This window comes from Mytilus trossulus, chromosome 13 (genome assembly GCF_036588685.1).
Source record: "Mytilus trossulus isolate FHL-02 chromosome 13, PNRI_Mtr1.1.1.hap1, whole genome shotgun sequence".
Classification (NCBI taxonomy): Eukaryota; Metazoa; Mollusca; class Bivalvia; order Mytilida; family Mytilidae; genus Mytilus; species Mytilus trossulus.
In genome coordinates this window covers 36464616-36487049 of record NC_086385.1, presented here as the reverse complement: position 1 = coordinate 36487049, position 22434 = coordinate 36464616, and the positions used below count along the sequence as shown (strand labels likewise).

Sequence of the window (22434 nt, the reverse complement as noted above, 5' to 3'; positions counted from 1 at the left end):
GTACAATACTATGATGTTATTTTAAGGTATACTTGTTTGATCTATGGTGATTTTTAAATATAAGGCATAGAATTTGTCAATATATATTTTCATTCCTTTTCAATTAGTAGTATGCTGCTTTATAAGACTCTAAGCTTTTGAGAAAACGAAAGTTAGGCTAGTATAAAGGGCACGTATCGGCACTTACTTTTGTTAAATATAAACATTAATTAGGGAGCTACCATCTGGTTTTTAGGGGGGGGGGGGGGGGGGGGGGGCTAGGATGAAATTTGAAAAAAATAGGCATACAGGAATTTTGAGTAAAAAAAAAAGGCAGGATGAGACACTTGCAAAAAAAGTCGGGATGACAATTTAGGTAAAAAAAAAGGCAGGATAAACTAAAAAAAAAGGCAGGACCGAATAGAGTGAAAAATAAAAAGGCAGGACAGATATTACAACTAAAAAAAAAATGCAGGACAAAATTTTCCATCCTAGCCCCCATAAAAATCAAATGGTTGCTCCCTTAGAACAACATAATGTTTTAAATTGGCGGATTGAATTCTGTATGTTTGTAATGATAAGGAAAATCTAGTCAGTGTACCGTATATTTGGGTAATCAGATTACAAAAAGAGAAGAAAAGAAAGAAGAAAAAATAGAAAAGAGAACATCTGAAATTAATTTTCTGATTTATTTCTTATTTCAATTTTATACCATACTAAAAAAAGACTGGACATGAAAATTGTGTTCAAGAGACATCAACCCGACAAAAGAGCAGAAAACTTTCTTTCTTGCAAATGTTTATCAAATATTAATCACTTGACAATTGTTTTCACAGTTAATAATTCATATGATAAATAAATCAAAAATGTTATAATAAAATTGATTATCTAAATCAGAAACACTCAACAATGTTTTTATAAACATGATGCAACCAATGAAACGTGTATTATCTAACATGCTTAATATAACCCATGAGCCATAAGGGTTACCGAAGCTTCTTTTTTTTGGTAAAATCTTTATCTATATTTAGATCGTTAGCTGTATTTTAAATACATATAAAGAAAAGAAGAAAGAAAAAGATTAATGTGTTTCAAATAGTTTGCCCCACCCCATCAGGACCAATTTGAAATTATTGATTAAGAATATCACAATTCAATTACCATAAAACAAAATATAGGAAATTATGATTAAATATGTTTTATCAAACAATATCACAATAACTTGTTATTTCAGGAACAGGAATTCCGATCTAATGACTGTTTTGATCGCCATATTTACACTGTTCTTGCTTGCAATATATCAAGGGCTAGTATAAAGGGTAGAGTTTTGTTATCAATAGTTTTTATTCAAATTCATGTATTTGGACGATCAGGTTGTGAAGTAGAAAACCTTTCAAATCTGCTTTAACATTTTTTGCTAGCCTTTATTATTTGCCAGTCACAAATACCAAGCATTCATCTTGTCAGTTAATTATTATTTGATCAACATTCAATATTAATGAAGACTGATATACGTGATAAAATTGCCGATGTATATGATCTCTTTACATATACATATCCAAAGGGAAAGTGTCGATACGTATCATAAATTGATAATAATCAGAGAAAGAAAAGAAGTAAGCAATATTCTTTAACTTTACTATCCGCTATATAGATGATGTTCTCTCACTAAATAAGTTAAAATTTGGTGACTATGATGAACGCATCTATCCTCGAGCACCTATCCCATCGAGCTAGAGATAAAGGATACAACATATACATTTAAGTCTGCCTATTATTTTGACTAACATCTAGAAATTGACAATGAGGGTGGATTGAAAACAAAACGTTATTACAAAAGAGATGAATTAAGCTTCCCAATTATGAACTTTCCATTTCGTATTATATGTTACATTCCAGCAGCGTCTGCATACGGAGTATATATCTCCCAATTGATACAATATTTTAGGGCTTGCATTTCCTATCATGATTTTCTTGATAGAGCGTTACTACACACAAGGAATATCTTTAACCAAGAATTCCAAATGGTGAAGTTGAAATCAACCCTTCGTAAATTTTACTGACGCCATCACGAGTTGGTTGGCCGTTATGGAATTACCGTTTCCCAGATGATATCGGATATGTTCCTTATATCGGTACTGCAATCCCGTTCTCCTTTCGCGAATGTGACCTACCTGCATACCCTTCCGGAGCACCTGAGACCACCCAAAGTTTTTGGCATGTTATACGTAATATGATCTGGATAATGATAACAGTATTTATTTCTCAAAAACTTGTATTTCACATTTAACGAATGTGCAGCATGTTTTATAACAGTTAACTTACCTTCAGAAATATTATAATTTACTTTCAAGTGATATGCAACTGATTCAATCACTCTAATTAATATGTGACATTTAAATAATTCAATCACTCTAATGTCTTGATCAATATGTAATTATTATCATTGTACAAAAATTCTTTAATGCATGCAAAATCTTTGATAAGAAGGAAATAAAGTTAATATATATTATTTGTCTGTTTGTCTTTCTTTTTTAGCTATGGCGTTGTCAGTTTAATTTCGATCTATGTGTTTAAGTGTCCCTCTAGTATCTTTCGCCCCTTTTTTATATTTTTAATCAGAGATCACTGATTGGGATTCCTAAATCACGAATTGTCAACAGATAGAAAAGGGGAATCTATAGTAAGTTTAATATTTTTCAGATTATTTTCCTTTGTTCTGACAAATGAGTTCTAGTAAACTGACTAAAGAAAAATTTCTGATAAGTCGAATGTAGGGGATTGTATAAATAGAATTAGAAGAAAGCATAAAAGATAACAAATTTCATATACATTTTTTTATTGTGTCCGCACACATAAGGTATCAAAATAAAGCAAATAAAGAAAAATTTCCGAAAAATCTCCTCAATTAATGAATGTAATAAATTGTATTTATTGATAAAGTAACAAAACAACAGATATTTTAACTATTTCTCCAAAATGTATGTGTCCTACAAGAGGTCGGTCATTTAAAGACGTATCAACCGCATCATATACGTTGACGTATCCGCATCTGCAGATATACCAAAAAACAGTATATGATCCCTAGCTTTAATTTTATGTACTTTCAATAATGCAAATGGGCGACTGATTAATTTCTAATGCAGAAATTTACAAAACAATTAGGAAATATCGAGTTTTTGTGGAATATAACCCGACTTTTAAAGATATTCCGGATAGTTGGAACAGTTAACTGAATACGGTAAAATCGTTTGTTTGTGTATGAACTTGTTCTCACGTAGAAACAAATTGTTAATTGACAAATAGAGTGATACTCAGTACTTTTCTATTATCTTTTATGATAAAACCATTATTCAAAGTTCCTTACATATACTATATAAGTAGTAAATTTGATTTTTTTTGGGATGTTTATTCATATAAGATCTTGAAATATTTTTTAACTAGATTATTAAAGGGTTTTGGAGGATATTCGTGTACCTACCCTACATTGATTCCCTTTTAAGGGCATGTAAAAGTAGTTTAAAATACCCCTTATTGTTTTTGCAAAACAGCACTATCACAAATATTGAAAGTGTATGTTTGATTGCTTCGAAGAGATTCCAATTAGGTTTTTTTAAATGAAGCATGGTCTTATTAATAAGCTCGGGATCACATAATATTTTTAGATATATCTGCAGATGCGGATACGTCAACGTATACGATACGCTTGATACGTTAGTAAATGACCGACCTCTACGTGTACTTTAGATTAGTCGTTCATACACTTATCACAGGTAAAATCAATATCGTAAATAGTGTGGATTTAATCTATGAAATAACACAACAGCTTAAAGTCCGAGGGTTTTATAAACAGGTAAGATGGGGGGAAATGGTACTTAATCTAAACATGTGTCATATATGTTTGTTTTCAAATGTTTTGCTTCAAGTACAATTTGGATATATCAGCCAACAAAAGAAAAACACCTCACAAACTACACAAAACACGTTTGAACGCTTTCAAAACCTAACCATCCCATTCTTGCTTAATCAAGCCAATTCAACATTAGGAAAGCATTATGTTTTGCTATTCAATAAAAAAAAAACTTAACTATTTCACAATTACGAGTATGTTGATCATGTCATTTGCAGGATAATATTTGTGTGTATTGTTACTATATTTATCTTTACATTTTGTACATGTACATGTTTAAGATTCATATACTCGTATATTGAAGAAAATATAGTTTAAATGATCTGATGATCAATAGTAATACATTCCAAAGATTGAGGTTGATGATTTGGTTTTTAATAGGGGTATGCATTTTACTATGATATATTGTAGGCGCTACTGACCCTTTAATTAGTTCCATAATATTCTAAGTATCAGTAAAGCCAGTTTAAATCTAGAAAACAGGGCAGCATATAAACTTATGCTATTGAAATGTCTTTTTTATAACAGAATTAACACGTCGAGTAAGGGAAATGATATTGAAATATCAAAGTACATTAACAATCAAAAATATAAACAGAGATATGAGAGGTTCCGTTCCATATAGTCAAAAGAAAATCTGCATAGCAATAAGTCTTGAAATCTTAGCAAGTAGAATATGACATCAATTACTTTCCTAATCACTTCGCATATGTAGCAGTAGTAAAGTTCTCATAGTTAAACTCAATGCATTCTAATTGTGTATTGGCATAGCACGTATGAAAGTTAATACACACAAAATAATGTTGTCATAGAAGTGTTTGGGATAACCATCGTACTGAAGTTAACGTGAAAACTACAAAGGAAAATGAAATCAACCTTAGTTATACAGTAAAATATAGAAAATATATTCAAATGACATAAAAAGTTTTTATATAAGTTTTATACCAGTACAATACAAAAACACAACAAATTTACCTCTTTGGGCCAGTTTCACATTGATCAGATTTCGTTCGTTTACAGAAAGGGAGATAGCTGAAAAAACTATGCATAAACCTGAAACCTAGTGCGTATTTCCGCGTCCGTTGTTACCGAATATTTGAGGTAGGTTAAAATATAAAGACCTAGCAAGACTTTGAAATAATTAACATGACTAATCGTTTTTTGCATATTTTTATATTCAAACAGAATTTTATTAACATATTTTCATTTGTTAATAGATACCTCAAATACAGGGACCTTATCCTGGCCTTGTTAACATAAGGATAAAACATATCATATGGTTAGTTGTGCTAGTACACAGATTTTCATCAATCAGTATATAATTTTCTGTCTACAAATTAATGTTTTTTTTTAATTTAAAATACTAATTGCTATTTATAAAATAGCTTCATAACACGTGTTATGCTTTATATGGAATATGTATCTTTTGTATCTTTGTATCTTTTTAATTTTACGTTGACAAATTTTAGGTACAGTATTAATGTATGGAATTTCATACTAAGACTTTCATTAAAAGAAACACCAAAAATTGAATACAGAAATCGTTGCACTTAATTTTTCTTCCTATTTTTTTCCTAAGGCTTACAAACTGGATTGCAGAAGAAGAATTTTGGAAATTGTAAGGCACCCTTTGAAAATAATAAAAACTATCAATCATTTAGATATGGCCACCAACGAAAGAGTACTACTCTGCAATGTTTGCCAAAACAGACACCTTAATACGTCAGCAGAAGAATATTGTCCACAATGTGAAGAGGCTCTGTGTCGAGACTGTAGAGACCATCATAAGGCATCGAAATTACTCAAATCGCATCAGACAATCTCTATTGAAAATTATCAAAAATTACCATCATTTATCAAGGAAATAAAACAAAACTGTGAGGAACATGACTGCTTCCTTGAATTTTATTGCAAATCTCATGACTCTCTTTGCTGTAAACTTTGTTCGATATCAGCTCATAAGGAATGCACGGACATTATTTTCGTTGAACATTTTCTTACGCCTTCAAAAGGACACCAATCAGTACCTTTGGATAACATTGAAAAAGTTCTGAAAGATCTGGAAAGTAACATTTCTACTGCTATAAAGGACAGAAGGCGAAACTTGACAGAGTTACGTGAACAGAAGCAAGTGATTGTAAAAAATATAAAAGAAAAACGCCAACAAATACTTATGCTTTTAGACCATTTAGAAGAGGAAGTTCTAGAAAAAGCATCTAGAATGGAAAAAAATAACAGTCAGAAAATAGAAGAAGTGATTGCAAAACTCAATGAAGAAAAAAAGAAAGTAGACGAAGTTCAAAAAGACGTTGAATCTGTAAAACTGTTTGCATCAAATCTGCAAATCTTCATGGGAATAAAGGCATTCATAGAAAGTGTTTCCATCAATGAAATTAACGTCCAGAAATTGTATGATAATGGGAGTTTAAACAACGTATCATTACAATTTACGTTCAATGAAAAGCTAGAAGCGATTATCAAAGAAATAAATACACTTGGAGGTATGAAGATGGATTCTTCTGAAAAGCATTTTTCATATTCATGGAAAAGTGACCAATCAGCGCAAATTTATAAATCTACTTCAGGACCGACATCGATTGAAGAAATACACGTCAAGCTAGTACAAAAGATTAACATTGGTCGTAATTATCTAACAGGATGTGCCATATCAGAAGCTGGAAACATGTTATTTCTACAAGCTCACAATAATAATCTGCTTACATATTGTCCTAATGGTGAATTAAATTCCGAATCATGTATTATACATGAGCAAACCGCTATTGGTTACGACCTGGCAGTGGTTGATTCACAAACGGTGGCCGTATCAAGTGGCGGAAATCATCCAACAAACATTCACTTTATTGATATGAATAATGCAAAATTGCTCAAAGTGAATGACCTCAGCGACTGGTGTTATGGCTTAAGCTGTCACAATGGATTGCTTATTTGTTGCACACATCAAAATGGAATTAAACTATATGACACGTCTCAAAAACAAAATAACATCCGTATATTACCTTCTGCCCCTATGGACGTAGATGAGACGTACGTTACCTCAAATGAAAAGAACATTTTTCATTCCAACTGGCGTACTAATTCCGTCGTATGTTACAATTACAATGGACAGGTACAATGGACATATTCTGATTCATTGCTTAGAAAACCATACGGCATAACTTTAGATTCATATTCCAACATATATGTTGCTGGGTCTGAATCAAATAATGTTGTAGTGATATCTAAAGATGGAAAACAGGCCAAACAGCTCATTGGAGCTAGTGATGGAATTTTTAATCCTCGTGCCGTATATTTCCATAAAACCAAAAACGTACTTCTTGTTGCTAACTATCATGAAGTTGCCTTTCTGTTTGACGTTAAATGCAGTAAACATTCTGCTGATTGAAAATTGCCATATGTATAATTTTTAATTACAAATGCACAAACAACTGATGCGGCTGTATTAAGAATATCTGTTGTCTATTGGACTTTATTTTCATTAATTATACAATAAAAGAAATTATATAAATTGTGTAAGAAAAAAGAAAATCACAAAAAATACTGAACTTCGAGGAAAATTCAAAACGGAAAGTCCCTAATCAAATAGCAAAATCTTACGCCTAAACATATCCAACGAATGGATAACAACTGTCATATTCCTGACTTAGCACAGGCATTTTCTTATGTAGAAAATGGTGGATTAAACCAGGTTATATAGCTTGTTAAACCTCTTACTTGTATGGCAGTTGCGTCGAATTCCAATATATTGACAACAATATGTGTACAAATCAAACAGATATACGTTTTTTGATTGAGTTAAGTCTTCTAATTGATATTTTATCGTATGTTTTTATATGTTGTGATGTTATGCTATTGTTTCAGAAAAAGGGAGAAGGTTTGGGCCCATTAAAACGTTTAATCCCGCTGCAAATGTTCGCACCTGTCCTAAGTCAGGAATCTGATGTACAGTAGTTGTCGTTTGTTTATGTAATATATACGTGTTTCTCGTTTCTCGTTTTGTTTATATAGATTAGACCGTTGGTTTTCCCGTTTGAATGGTTTTACACTAGTAATTTTGGGGCCCTTTATAGCTTGTTGTGCGGTGTGAGCCAAGGCTCCGTGTTGAAGGCCGTACTTTAACCTATAATGGTTTAATTTTTAAATTGTTATTTGGATGGAGAGTTGTCTCATTGGCACTCACACCACATCTTCCTATATCTAGATACAAAAGGTAAAAATGTCAAAAATACGGATACAGCAGTCAACATTGTATTATAATCTTAATCACAGAAAGCACAATAAGGAATATAGACAAAGCATATTGGCAAAAATGATAAACAAGAATACAAAAAACATGCCATTAAACAATAATACAATGGTTTGATGTATGAGTTCAGAGCCACGTCATATGTATCAAAGAAACACAAAAAGGCATATATACAAAGTACATAAGCAAAAATAAAAGACAATATTATAAAAAATATCATAGAAACAATAACGGGATACATAAGTACAGAGTAACGTTTAATGGATATCACAAAAAAAACATTTAATGAAAAATAATATAACACGTAACTAAGAAGATAAACAACGTTAGTTCCCAGAGTTTATGCTTCAAGACTATCGTGTATATTTGTAAAGTTGATTCAAAATATTTGTCAACAAGGTTTCGGTACCCTTTTTTGACATACCACTGTCTCATTATCTTTTTGCTCAAACACTGGTGACTTTTACAAAGTCTGAGTAGTAACTGCATGCTATTGAACACCGAATAAGTTGGGAAATGTATATCTCATATGCAGGTGAAAACTGGTATACTCCTTTTACTATAAGGTGAGGGAAAATAAGAATCGTCTCATTTGTCATAGATTATGGTACTGAGATGCATTTGTGTGTCGAATTCGACGTATAGTCTTAAAAGGGAGGAATCCATGGCTGTTGTTTCCTTAATTTCTGGTTCTTGGGAATATATTACTGGAACCTAATCAGAAAAGTTCGGATTACTACTGAAAAGAACATTCATCAATATTTTCTGATTTTTCTACCTCAGGAATAGATCACCTTAGTTGTATTGGGCAAAACTTTTAGGAATTTTGGTCATCAATGCTCATCAACTCTATTTGGCCTTTTTAACTTTTTTTGGATTCGAGCGTCACTGATGCGTCTTTTATAAACGAAACGCACGTCTGGCGTAAATGTAAATATTAATCTTGGTATCTATAATGAGTTAATCTCTATTGTCAGCCAAAAGATATCGAATGCGGAAAATATCGACCAATACAATTATATGACTGTATGGTTTGTACTGAGTTAACCTAAAAAAGAATCGTTTACAATTTTGTAATCAATTTAATACAGAAGAACGGCATTCGATTGCATCAGGATTCACGACTAACAATAACATTCGATAGATTTCAATAAACCTAAAGTTTGTGAGAGTATGTTGTCAAGTTTACACTTACATAATTTTGGGGGGAAAACGTCTTAGACGTTTAGATCTGAGATCTATTTATACATTTTCGATTTATCCATGAAGGAGTGAGATTCTTTTATCAAGTTTACACTAACATCAAATTTGGGAAATAAGCCTGTTAGATCTTAGAGCTATTCATACATTTTCAATGCATCAATAAAGGAGGGGCGAAAGATACAAAAAAGACAGTCAAATTCATAAATCGACTGACAACGCCATTTCTAAAAAAAAAGAAAAAGACAGACAGACAAATATCAGTACACAAGACACAACAAAGAAAACTAAAGACTAAGCAACACGAACTCCATGAAAAACTCGGGTGATCTCTAGTGCTCCGGAAGGGTATGCAGATCCTGCTCCACATGTGGCCTCAGTCGTGGTTCTTATGTTATTACAAATCCGATAAAAAGTCTTATTCTGTAGGTCATATTCGTGAAAAGGGGAGGGGATTGTAGTTACGAGATAAAGAACATATACAATATCATCTGTGAAACTGTTATCCAATAACGGTCAGCCAACTCGTAATGGCGTCCGTAAAATTTACGAAAAGATGATTTCAACTTCACCATTTGGAACTTTAGTTTATTAGCTTCCTAGTGAGCAGCAAGACAACCCCTTATCAAGGAAAGCATGATAATAAATACACTCCCGGGAAAATCGTACACAGGCGCTTCTTGAATGATGCTACATAGAAATGGAAAGTTCACAATTGGAAAGCTGAAATCATCAGTTTTGTTTTCAACATACCCTCGTTGTCAAATTCTAGATATAAATCCAGATATGAGACAGGATTAACTGTATATGTAGTATCCCTTATCTCTAGGTCAAAGTGATGGATTCGTTCAACATAGTCACCAAATTTTGAATAATTTAGTGAGAGAACATCACCTATATAGCGGATCGTAAAATTAGAGGAAGTTCTTGTATGAAGTAAGTCTCATAAGGATAAAGAAAAAAGTCTGTAAGAAGAGGGCACAATTGGTGCCCAATGGAATTCCGACAGTCTGTTGAAAAACACGTCCTCCTCGTAACAAATATGTTGTCATTTAAGAAATCAAGCATCTTGATCACCTCAGTTTCAGAAAATTTATTGTTTTATTTAGAGTGATTCTTTACAAAGTAGGACTCATCCTTCCCTAAGAAAAGATACTTGTATCTACGTTTGCCATTCTTTTTTATGAAACAAAGCAATGCCTACTCTTTCAATTTGCCTTTTAGTCTGGAACGGGGAATACTTGTGTAAAGTGTAGAAAAGTCCGATGTTTTAATACTATTGCCAGATGAAAGAGTCATAAATTGTATGTACTCTAAATGATCTTTGCAGTTTTTAAGTACATCTTATTTTATATGCAACATGTCCTCAACGTCGCATTATGTCTGATACACTGATGATAACCAAACGGGCACAGTTAAAACACCTGTGTTCTTTTGTAGTAAAACACGTCATATTTTAAAATGTAGATCGTCTTTATTATCCAGTATTATCTGTTGGTTTGAGCTTTCACGTGTTTCTTATCTCATTCAAATTGGTCAGTGACATTGTAAAAAGTATATTTATCACGTGGTTTTTTTTATATTTAACTTGAAATTCAGACTTATTTTGTACACGTGCTTACAATCATTGCGCGGTTTACGCATCGAAATAAAAGAGATGTGGTATGCACGCAAATGATAAAATTACCATTAGATTTCAAATAAGTAGAAATATATTTCACTGTACGGCGTTCGAGAATGAGAAAAGGTTCAATATCGTATAGTCGATTACAAAACGCACCAATATGCAAAAATGTAAAACGTTTCAATCATTTAAAGTAACGGCCCTTACCTATAACAGAATAATTTAAAAACAACAAACATGACATACATAAACTATAGAAATAACTGAAATACTAGCTCCTGACTTGGATCTGGCACATTTAGAGTATTGCCGGGTTTAAAGTGTCTGTGAGCACTCACACCTCTTCTAACCTAGGACAGTGATGTAACAGCACAATATATAAGCAAGTTGTGAAAATCAGTTGCAATTGGCTCAACCTAAAAGATCATCATGAAGACTTAGTACAAAAACAACTAACATAAGAAGCTATAGACACAAACATACAGTTACGGAAAGTTCGTTCAAAACCATTTACGACTTATAAATTCAATTTTCTCCAAGACAAAGGTATTAATAAGTAGACATTAGAAGAATTTAGTAAAACTAAGTATTATTCGTCTGAGAATTGCATGACCTTATGTAATGTCAAAATATATGTAAACAGTATAGACAGGATGTATGACCATCCGTTCATATAACTGCACATATATAGCAATGTATATTTAGCTTACTTTTCCTTCTTGTATATTGTTCGTTATAGTGAAAATTATTTACGATGCGTGAAGTTTTCAGTTCTTTCTCTATATGTTTTGTTTGAAAGTTGATGATGTGTAAATAGGGATACTTGATGTTTTGTAATATATCTGTTGAAGGTTTTTAGAAGGAACTACAAACTATGGCCATATTTACATACACCCTAGTCTGGGAACCTGACACAATATTCTTAATACCGTAAGCGGACTTATATTTGAATTGAAGCATAGCAAAATCGAAAATATTAGACACATCAGGATTCCAGGTTACATACACCCATGTCATTATTGTATCGTCGAACATGTGCATCTAGAACGTTATCCATTTTCCCATTTAAAAACATTGATATATTGTGAGGTTCCTTTTCACTTAATCTCATCGCAGATGCGAACAAATTAATTATATATAAAAGAATGTATGATAACCTACAGACAATAGAGAACATTGTATTAATGGACAAGAAAAAGGGGGACACCAAATATCTAAAACATTTTTCAAAAATCTATATGACCTACTTTGTATTTGTTGTTTATACACATGTGCATATGCAACCACAACAGGTAAAATCAATAATCGTAGATAGTGTAGCTTAAATCTATGAAGGTACACAACAGCTCAAAGTCCGACAAAGTTACAAGCAGGTAGGAAAAGTAATATCAATAATGGGTCCTAATTAACTTAATAATGGTCAATATCTGTGCTTGATTTGCCTTTGAGCAACACGTCAGATTATCGAAACCAATACCAACCAGGAAAAAAATCCCACTCATAACTATGCATATAAAGAAAATAATACACACAATTTGATGGCGTTTAAAAATATATTTATATTATTTTGGTAATATTTTGGATATCAAATTTAACCTCAGTACAGAATCATTAGAAGGTTTTTAAAACGTAAAATATAACGATTACTTGGGTGATACACAGGACCTAATAATAATAAGAGTATGCCGTTTGTGAAATTGTTCGGATAACATATGCGTACATTAGATATTTACGTTTATATGTGTTTTACATGCTGTAAACATATATACATTTGAAACCGCACCGTTATTTAAGACGTAGATGTCTGTATAATAAACAAACGGGTAAAGGATGGTCATTTACTCCTATCCATGTGCCTGCTATTACACTTTGACGTTTAAACAATACTGACACGAATAATAATACGTTGCTGTCGTCGTAGAAATGTTAACTTGTGTTTCCACAATTTCGATACACATAGTTTAATTAAAGACTTAAAAATGTTGAATAACTATTCCAAATATTAGGAATAGCTATCAAAGGTACCAGGGTTATAATTAAGTACGACAGATGCGCGTTTCGTCTACATAAAACTCATCACTGACGCTCATATCAAAATATTTATTAAGTCAAACAAGTAAAACTTTGAAGATCATTAAGGATCCAAAAATTGTGCACTTTATTTGAAAAAAGTTTTTCTAAATGTTTAAAGACATTTTTTATTAAATGTTCAAAGGCATTTTTTATTTAATGTTTAAAGGCCTTTTGTAATTATTGTTGAAAGGCATTTTTTACTTTATGTTTCAAGGCATTTTTTGTGTAGTGGTACAGAGCCGTGGTGTAGTGGTTAGTGCATCGGACTACTAACACAAAGGTTCCTGGTTCGATTCCCGTTTGGGATGAAAATTTCAGGAACTCAATTTTCGGCTCTCCCTTGACACCATTTGCGAGTATGGTCTTGAGGATATGATGATAGTCCGTCGGACGGGGACGATAAATGGCTGACCCGTGTTAAGAGAGAGCCATATCTCTTGCACATTAAAGACACCCTTGTAGATTTCGAAAAAGAGTAGGCTAATGCCGCTACAAGGCAGCACTCGCATCCGCAAAGTGGAAAAGAATTAATATAAGTTGCAAAACTTGTTTCCTAATCCACTATAAATAAATATGTTTAAACTAAGGCATTTTTTAAAGGTGTGTACATGCATTCTTTTTTAAATGTTTAAAGGGATACAAGCATAACAATACAAAATCCATGACAGATGACGTCTCATACACCCGTACTTACCTAAATCGTGTTGAAAACGTTCTATACATAAAAATCATATTTGAAAACAATGGAATACAGTGTTTCGCCATTATGCAAATCAAAGGGAAAAAAACGTAGGAATGACAAGAATTGAAAAAAAAATAATTATGAACTGGAGGAGCGTCTCCTGCTATTCATACATTTTCCGTAATGCGAATTGAAACTGTTGATTTTTCCCTACTAGTCTTTGTTAAATTTGCACTTTTAAAAAAAATTGTACAGTATTTACCTTTATTTCAACCAAAGAAATACTTTGCATGTGTAAAGTTTAATCCTTTCCAGTGATAAAGTGAAAATTTCACACTACATTTCATTGCATATAAGAAAATAATCATCACCGGAAGTAAACAACCCAATTTTTACACTGTTATTTACTGGTTACCTGCTTTGGTAACTATGTAACCTTAACGTTCCAAAATATTTTATTAGACCATCAAATAAAAAACAGAATGATGCTTTCAGACATCCAACATACATATTTACGACTCAGAAAAATTTAAGTGCATTGAAATGCAGGGTTAATTTTCTACAACTGTCAAATTCAAGGGAATATTTTTTTTCTTCATTAATGAAAATAAAGAGGACCAATCTGAATAAATTTAAGAAAACTATAGGTTTTAATATAAGAAAGTTTTATCATATTTTGAGGCTTTTCGTGTCAAATTTCCTATGCTGTCAATAATTGTTTTAAATTAGTGATTTTTATAGTACTTATTATAAATGCATATAGTTTCAGCTTCTTAAATGATTGATTATTACATATCTAAGAATTTTGAAAAGAAAAATGTGATATGGGATGTACATTTGTTCATGTTTCTGTTAGAATCATTGTTTGTACCCCTTACCCGTTTTCTCAAAATTTTTGCTAAACATACTGACTTTGGTAATGAAATTTGAAAATGTTATACTCAAAAACTTCTTATTATAAAAACACAATTTCTTACAAAATTAATTTTGATAATAACATTTTTTTTAAATTAATTGATACTTTCCACTAGTATAACATCGTTTTGGAAATAATTCCATTACGAGGTTTCAACGAGACTGAAAAGTCAGAAGAATACATTCTTAATTCTGTTCTTTTTTTTAACTATTGAAAGTAAATTAAATTTGAAGATCTGTCTAATGAATGTAAAGTAATACATGTAATATTAGGAGTATAATGAAGAAACTATTTTATATGAAAAATAAATCACAGAAAATACATAAATTCCAGAGTTCCCTTATTGCCTAAAACTATGTTCGGCAATAGGTTAAATAATCATCACCAGATTTCAGGTTATAAGCTTAATGACTGAAAATTTCAGGTAATAACTTAATGCCTAGGCGTTAGCTTATTGCCTAGGATTTAAGCTTAATGCCTAATTTCACGTATTGCCGCTAACATATACATATGTACATTCATGGTTTATAATGGTTTACTTTGATAAATTGTTATTTGGATTAAGAGTTGTCTTATTGCCACTCACACAACATCTTCCTATATCTATTTATGGGTCTTCAATCTGTCGATACCTGTATCTTGACATTACACAACGTGTTGTTTTTTTCTCTGACTTTTATAACGTCTTTATATAAAATCATTGGATGTTGGATTTGTACTTATTGATCATTTTGTCTAAGATGCATAAATTTTTAATAGTTGTAATTGTCTTCTAACTAGTTGTCAGTAAATACGAGTACTTTCAGAAATGAACTAAGTGTGTGTCTTTTAGTTGTAAGAACAAACAAGGTGCCTTCCACGTCTCCTACATGTATGTGGTTTTCTTACATGTTTTTTTTAATTGTATTTATTTGATTAGTTTAGCCTTTTTCAACTGATTTTGTATATGTTTTTTCTATGTTGTATAGTTTTACTGCAGTTCCAGGAAAGGGGAGGGTTGAACGCTAGTTAAAATGTGTAATCCTGTTTATTTCTGTTTATTCTTGTCCCAAGTCAGAAACCTGATCTTCGCAGGTTGTTGTTTGTTGCTGTTTACCATATTCGTTACTCGGTTATCATTCTGTAAATAAAGCCGTTAATTTTATCATTTGAATTGTTTTACTTTTACATTCGTCATTTCAAGGCCTTTAATATCTGACTATGATGTATTGGTTTTGCTCATTTGTGAAGGTCGTACGGTGAACTATAGATAATAATGTCTGTGCCGTGTGGTCTGTTGTTTAAAATTGTCTCAGTTGCAATCATATCGCATCTTATTTTTATAATTACTCTCAAGTTTAAAAAAGGACCCAACTGTATTACTAATTTTAAATTTTGTAAATGCTTTCACAGGCACAAGTGTTAATCACTACACATTTTTTTATGATCAGTTTTTCGATTCTCATAACATCCAAAAGAATCAGTGGTTTTTCTCTTTGATTAGTATATTTTTCTATATTTATATTTTTTCCTAGATTCAACGTGTAGATAATATATATTTCCTAAATTGTATATAGGACCTCAACTAAGACAAACTTTGATAAGAATGGCCACCAACGACAATACACCATTTTGCGACATTTGTCAACAGAGGGACCTCAACAAGTTAGCAGAAGAATTCTGTCCACACTGTGCAGAAGTTCTGTGTGGAGACTGTAGAGAACATCATAAGATATCGAAATCAACAAAATCACATCAGACCATCTCTTTAGAAAAATATAACAAATTGCCATCCTTCATCAAGCAAATTAGCCATAACTGTCAAGAGCACGGCTGTATCCTTGAATTCTATTGTAAATCCCATGACTCTCTCTGTTGCAAAATCTGTTCAATATCAGCTCACAAAAAATGCAAGGAAATTATTTTTATACAAGATTTTCTTCCGCCTTCAAAAGGACACCCATCAGTAGCTTTGAATAACATTGAAAAAATTCTGAAAAATTTGGAAAGTAACATTTCATCTGCTATAAAGGACAGAAAAAGAAATTTAACGGGATTACGTGAACAGAAGCGGGTTATTTCTGAACACATCAAAGACAAGCGTTACAAAATTAATGCACTTTTAGACCATTTAGAAGAACAATTACAACAAAATGCATCTACACTTGAGAAGACAAACTGTGGAAAAATAGAACAAATAATTGCTAATTTGGAGAATGAAAAAGAAAAAGTAGAAGATATTCAAATAGATGTTGAATCTGTTAAATTGTTTGCATCCAATTTGCAAATCTTCATGGGAACAAAGGCATTCCAAGAAAGAATTTCAACCAATGAAGACAACGTCCAACAATTATATGACAATGGGAGCTTAAACAACGTGACAATGACTTGCACTTTCAATGACAAAGTAGAAGGGTTTATGAAAAACATAAAGACATTTGGTGATGTGAAAATTGATAAAAGTCAAAAACATGTTTCTTTTTCATGGAAAGGTGACAAGTCAGCACAATTTTATGAACCAACGTCAGTATTAGAATCTATTTAAACCATAAACGTCAAGTTAGGATGTAGGATTAACATAAATAGCAACTATAACGGTATTTCTGGATGTGCGATATCAGAAGCTGGAAACATGCTTTTTCTATAAAGACACAGCAATAGTATGATGAAATATGCGCCTAATGGTGAATTCATTTCAGAATCACGTATCAACCTGCAACGAGCCTCATTGGGTATGACCTTGCAGTGATTGACTGTAATACTGTAGCTGTATCAAGTGGTGGAAACAATCTAATATAAATAGTACAAACACGAGTCAAGTTTTTCAACTAGAGGACTATTGTTACGGTTTGAGCTGCAACAACGATTCATTTATTTGTTGCACGTATCAGAATGGCAGAAACATAAATGACAGGTCGAACTCTAACGCTCGGATACTTCCAAATTCTCCCAAATCGGCGGATGATACCCACGTTGCCTCAAATGCAAATAACATTTTTCATACCAATTAGCGTGATCATTCTGTTGTATGGGAAGGTATAATGGAAATATGTCGATTCTTCATTGCTTAGAAAACCGTACGGCATCACATTAGATACTTATTCGAATATTTATGTTGCAGGTTCTGACTCGAACAATGGAGTCGTGATATCTTCAGATGACAAACAGGCGAAAGAGCTCATTGGAGCTAGTGACAAATCATCGTGCCTTGTTCTTCCAGAAAACAAAACACTTGCTTCTAGTAGCAAACTATAAAAATGGCGCCTTCGTGTATGATGTTATTTAAAGCATAACCATACAATAGACCTTTTACAATTGGAATCACATCTTTGAAATCAAGTTCAAATTTAAATAAAAGCCTAAGAGGAATTTTATCGAGCTTATAGAATAAATCCTATTTTCAGGCTTCAATTACAACTAGCGAGCCATCTTACATACATATCAATTCCTCAATACAAAGTACATCTTTTTTTTATTTTTTTTTACTATTTCGTCAATGCTGAATCATAGATATAACCACCTCTTTTATAGTGAATAATTGTTAAATCACTTTATTGGTAACAAAAGTAGTCCAATAAACACGGTCATTATAACGTATTTATTAAAAACATGCAAGAATATATAGTACTTCTTTCTAAGGGAAAACATGTTTGTATTTAACTCAATAACTTCCCGGACAGTAGGTTGAAATTCATAACATTAATAGAAATAATAGAACTAGTTCAGAAAATCAAGTTAAACTACATCATCCCGAAATTTCCGGGTTTATTTTGTTAAAAAAAAATAACGTAAGACGTAGTTCGTAGGAAATATAAAAAAGTAGATCCTTTTCTCAACATTTTATGCAAATGTTTAATAGAAATGCAATGATAGAATGATCGTAATTTGTCCTCATTCCGTAGTTCGTCGTTTTAATTGGGATGATTTTGTGATGAGACTAGCGAAGTGTGATATGTTATATGTCAACGCGGCAAATAAAGGGGCCAGTCGTATTCCGCTGTTCAAAACTCATAAATCCATGGACAAAAAACAAAATCGGGGTAACAAACTAAAACCGAGGGAAACGCATTAAATATAAGAGGAGAACAACGACATAACATTAAAATGTTACACACAGAAACGGAACGAGCAATAGACACAATCCCACGAGAATAACAAATATAACATCAAAACCTTAAAAACTTAAATAACAAAATTAACCGAAAATCAATTACAGTGTTACATACTGTCATTAATCATGCACACGTGTGCAATAGCGTTAATGATATATCTAACTATAGTAACAGAAATAGTATGATGGAGGACGTAGAATTCTGAAAATAAACGTTTCTCAAAATTTGTAGAAAAAGAATAGTTGGTACCAACAAAAGGGAGAAACACTAAAAAATTATAAATGGAGAGGTAAAGTGAAAAAATCAACTGTTGAAATATCAAATGATAACAGTTAAGTAAATGAAAAAAAGATATCGCTGACAGCAGAAAATGATTAGGATACCTGTATCAAAAACATTTCTTAACTCGTAAATAATCATGTCAGATGGAAAACTTTCTAGTTGGATGATGTATATAAAAAACGTAAAATTGACTAAAGATCGTTGTTTTCTTTGCGTCAAGTGGCAACAACTTTCGCATTTGAAAAAAAAAGCAATTGATAATTGAACACAATTTTTGCATATCGCCATTCACATAAGTAATACTTAAAGAAGGGAAATGGGGGTGAATGTTTCAATATATGATTATACTGGCTGCTTATTCTTTTCGACAATTGGTGTCTAGTAAAGAGTTGACATTCATATCACATCGTATTTATAAAGCTATATTTCAAATGAGGATCATCTTCGTTCGAGTTAAATAACAGATGGTTTTAATCTTATATGGTATGAAACTGAGTATAAAGTACGGTATCCTTTTAATTGACTGATTACTTGCTCTTTGCGTTATGACAAGAGGTAACAATAAAAAAAAACTACTTGTCTATTCCAAATTCATGTATTTGGTTTTGATATTATATTTCTTATTCTCGTGGGATTTTGTCTGATGCTTGGTCCGTTTCTGTGTGTGTTACATTTTAATGTTGTGTCGTTGTTGTCCTCTGATATTTAATGCGTTTTCCTCGGTTTTAGTTTGTTTCCCCGATTTTGTTTTTTGTCCATGGATTTATGAGTTTTTAACAGCGGTATACAACTGTTGCCTTTATTTATTCATATTAAGTTTAAGTAAAACAAAGAACCAAATGTTGTGTACTGGGGTACTACTGTACGGATATTTATATATTAAAGTCCTAAGAAACGAGTGACCGGTGAAAAAGAATGTTCTTCCAATTTTTGAATAAATGCATACAAACATCATAAACTTAGTCTTCTGTGCACGAATTTATCATTTTTTTAGTGTAAATTTCGTATAATCATTAAAAAATAATCAATCGGTCAGTGTTGTTGTGAAAATATGGCAAATAATTAAAGTTCGTGTTTTGAAGCCGAAGTTTAACGATGGTCACCTGTTTGTAAACAATCGACAAAAAATAAACAAAAAAGCATGGAAAGAGAGCACGTGTTTAACATGTAAATTCAGATAATAGTTTATTTTAAGGACATCCATGCGTATTGTGATCACCGGATTTTTACGAGATGGGTCACACTGAGGTCACTTTGAATACGGAAAATATGTCGGGGGAATTGCTTGCTGAAAGGAAGCAATTAAAATAAAGTAAACTTCTTCTAAATATGAATAAATTAAAGAATTTTCTTCAGATAAAAAGTATATGTACATAAGTTTTATGTTGAAAACTATCCATTGAGTTATAAAAAACATATGCATTAATTTTTTTTGATTTGAGGTTTCTTATGACTTTAAGGAGACAAACTGTTTACATGTCAATTATGTATAGTTTATATTTGTATTTGTTTCCTCAAAAGAGACTGTGGCAATTGATTCCACATAAACAAAGGCAACAGTAGTTTACCTCTGTTCAAAAGTCATAAATCGATTGAGAGAAAACAAGGTCGAGTTACAAATTTTAAATGAAATACACATATTACAATCTTTGTAGTATATTCGTTAAAACTCATGAGGAGGATTTAAAGTACATGAGCGACTGTCTTCATACAACATGCCATATTTTCACGACAAACTATCGACTTGACAAAACTTTCAGCCCAGGATAAACGTCGATTAAAGAAAAAAAATCAAAATCTATCCTTCATTTATAGGTCACACAAAAAGATACTTAAATGAACGTTGTTGAATTACGTAATAAATAGAGAGAAGGTTATTCAGATAGATATATATGTGTCCTGCTTGAACTGACATTTAACATACTTGTGTACGTATATTCTTACAGGTAAATAAATAAGATTAAATAGAATTTTTTTTAAATGTATGAAGATACACAACAACTATAATTTGTATGATGTTACAATCAGGTAAGAGCAAGTAAAATTCTAAATTCTGAATTTCATAATGGGTCTGTTTTTCAATTGATCGACCTTTAATCAAATTTTTTAAACTTTCAATCCAGCAATAACAAGAGTACACGCAAAACCACACCCGTAGACCAAACAGTACATTAAGTATGGCGGCCTATATAAAAACGAGAAACAAAGAAAAATTATAAACCACACAAACACACGACAAAGTTCACATCAATTATTGATAAGAATGATTAAGAATTGAACCAAAAGATATCAACACGTAAGGTATGATGTCCTTGGTCGGATAACAAAGCATGCATGAAACCGCAAGTCAAACAACACATCAGGCACATGGTCTGTTGATTTTATAGAAATAAACGCGGAAACAATTTATCTGGTAATTAGATTATATATGCGTATCAATTTAGGATATACGTGTGCCTTTCAGCTTATATAATTGTTCGTGTAATGGGGTTTGCTCTTTTCAACCCTATATCTTAAGAGCTGCCTACATTTATCTAGCATGTAAGTATATACTATTCCTATACAGTTTTACAATTAGAAAAGTGGGCCAACAAATAAACTACTTTTAATGTACTTGCTGAATGAGTGAAAATAACTTGAAATAATAAAGAACGTGTACTTACAAACATATTTGAAAGGTGTCTCTATTACACCCTGAGTCTGTATCAAAGTCTGATTCTATTTCAAATATAAGTGTATAAATCAAATGTAAGTTTAAAAAAGACGTCTGATTAGTTTATCATTTTCTCTCTTTTATATAAAGTTACTAGTATTTCAAACGTATCTGCTTCAAAGACTTTGTATTTCAAATGTCAGCGTCAATAAAGTAAAAACTTGACGTATTAAATGAGTAATAGAGAATCCATAATGAGACAACGTCACGGAAAACGGCTATGCGTTTCGATACATATACATAGCTTTATTCGTTTAATTTTAACCTGCAATAGACTTTATAAGTACCCGTCCACGTCCACTTGTATGTTTGTCCATTTGATAAGTTAAGCCTTTTTCAACTGATTTTTATAGTTCGTTCTTATGTTGGACTTTTATACCACTGTCCCATGTTAGGGGGAGGTTTGGGATCCCGCTAACATGTTTAACCCCGCAACATTATTAATGTGTGTGCCTGTCCCAAGTCAGGAGCCTGTAATTCAGTGTTTGTCGTTTGTTTATGTGTTACATATTTATTTTTTGTTCATTTACATAGTTACATAAATAAGGCCGTTAGTTTTCTTGTTTGAATTATTTTACATTGTCATATCGGGACCTTTTGTAGCTGACTATGCGGTATAGGCTTTTCTCATTGTTGAAGACCGTATGGTAACCTATAAATGTTAATGTCTGTGTCATTTTGGTCTCTTGTGGACAGTTGT

The 22434-nt window shown here is 31.9% G+C and overlaps 2 protein-coding genes across 2 annotated transcripts; both read left to right on the top strand.

Annotated features, from left to right (window-relative positions):
- Positions 1–3764: 3764 nt before the first annotated feature.
- On the top strand, positions 3765–7292 carry LOC134694335 (uncharacterized). The gene is made up of 2 exons (XM_063555340.1): positions 3765–3832; positions 5469–7292. The coding sequence occupies exon 2, from the start codon at positions 5553–5555 to the stop codon at positions 7290–7292; it is 1740 nt and encodes a 579-aa protein (XP_063411410.1). The 5' UTR covers positions 3765–3832; positions 5469–5552.
- An 8941-nt stretch (positions 7293–16233) lies between these two features.
- On the top strand, positions 16234–17172 carry LOC134694334 (transcription intermediary factor 1-beta-like). The gene has a single exon (XM_063555339.1). The coding sequence runs from the start codon at positions 16234–16236 to the stop codon at positions 17170–17172; it is 939 nt and encodes a 312-aa protein (XP_063411409.1).
- The last annotated feature ends 5262 nt before the right edge of the window (positions 17173–22434 follow it).

Bases quoted from the DNA above. Each gene is read 5' to 3' on its own strand.
- LOC134694335 (XM_063555340.1), top strand. From the start codon at position 5,553: ATGGCCACCAACGAAAGAGTACTACTCTGCAATGTTTGCCAAAACAGA.
- LOC134694334 (XM_063555339.1), top strand. From the start codon at position 16,234: ATGGCCACCAACGACAATACACCATTTTGCGACATTTGTCAACAGAGG.